Below are 415 nucleotides of genomic sequence, written 5' to 3' on the forward strand. Positions count from 1 at the left end.
CTTTCTCTTTCACACACCTAATTCCCCTATTCCTCTTTTTTATTCACATCTCTTTTTCCCTTTGCTTACACAGAATAACGGTTGCCTTTCGATGAGCTGGGGTTTGTTTGGAACATATGAAAGGCAGCAGCAGTTCACTTTGTTCTGTCGATATCTTGACATTGGGAATCAAACGCAATGGGCAAAGGACCTTCGTCTGCCTGGGTTTATGTTGTCGCAGTCGCTAGCTTTGCATAAATTCCGGTTGGTCACAAAGATAGGTTCGGTCCAAACACCATCAAGAATTCTTGCGTCATGAATAAGGTTGCCACTGCATGATGCTGTTCTTTAGTAGATAGTCATCAGCAACTATAGAGCGGCAACTGAACTCTTTTGAAAAGAGTTAGGTAGACAACATAAGATTTTTGTAGTTCAG

At 41.7% G+C, this 415-nt stretch overlaps 1 protein-coding gene across 1 annotated transcript in view; it reads left to right on the forward strand.

Moving 5' to 3' along the window:
* LOC119593516 (NADPH oxidase 5-like) overlaps nucleotides 1-415 on the forward strand; it is a 26,504-nt gene that overhangs the window by 789 nt on the left and 25,300 nt on the right. The window contains exon 2 of the mRNA XM_037942478.1: nucleotides 74-260. Coding sequence (XP_037798406.1) covers nucleotides 74-260 — 187 coding nt within the window. The remainder of the gene's footprint in view (nucleotides 1-73; nucleotides 261-415) is intronic.

The sequence above is a fragment of the Penaeus monodon genome, chromosome 32 (assembly GCF_015228065.2).
Source record: "Penaeus monodon isolate SGIC_2016 chromosome 32, NSTDA_Pmon_1, whole genome shotgun sequence".
NCBI lineage: Eukaryota > Metazoa > Arthropoda > Malacostraca > Decapoda > Penaeidae > Penaeus > Penaeus monodon.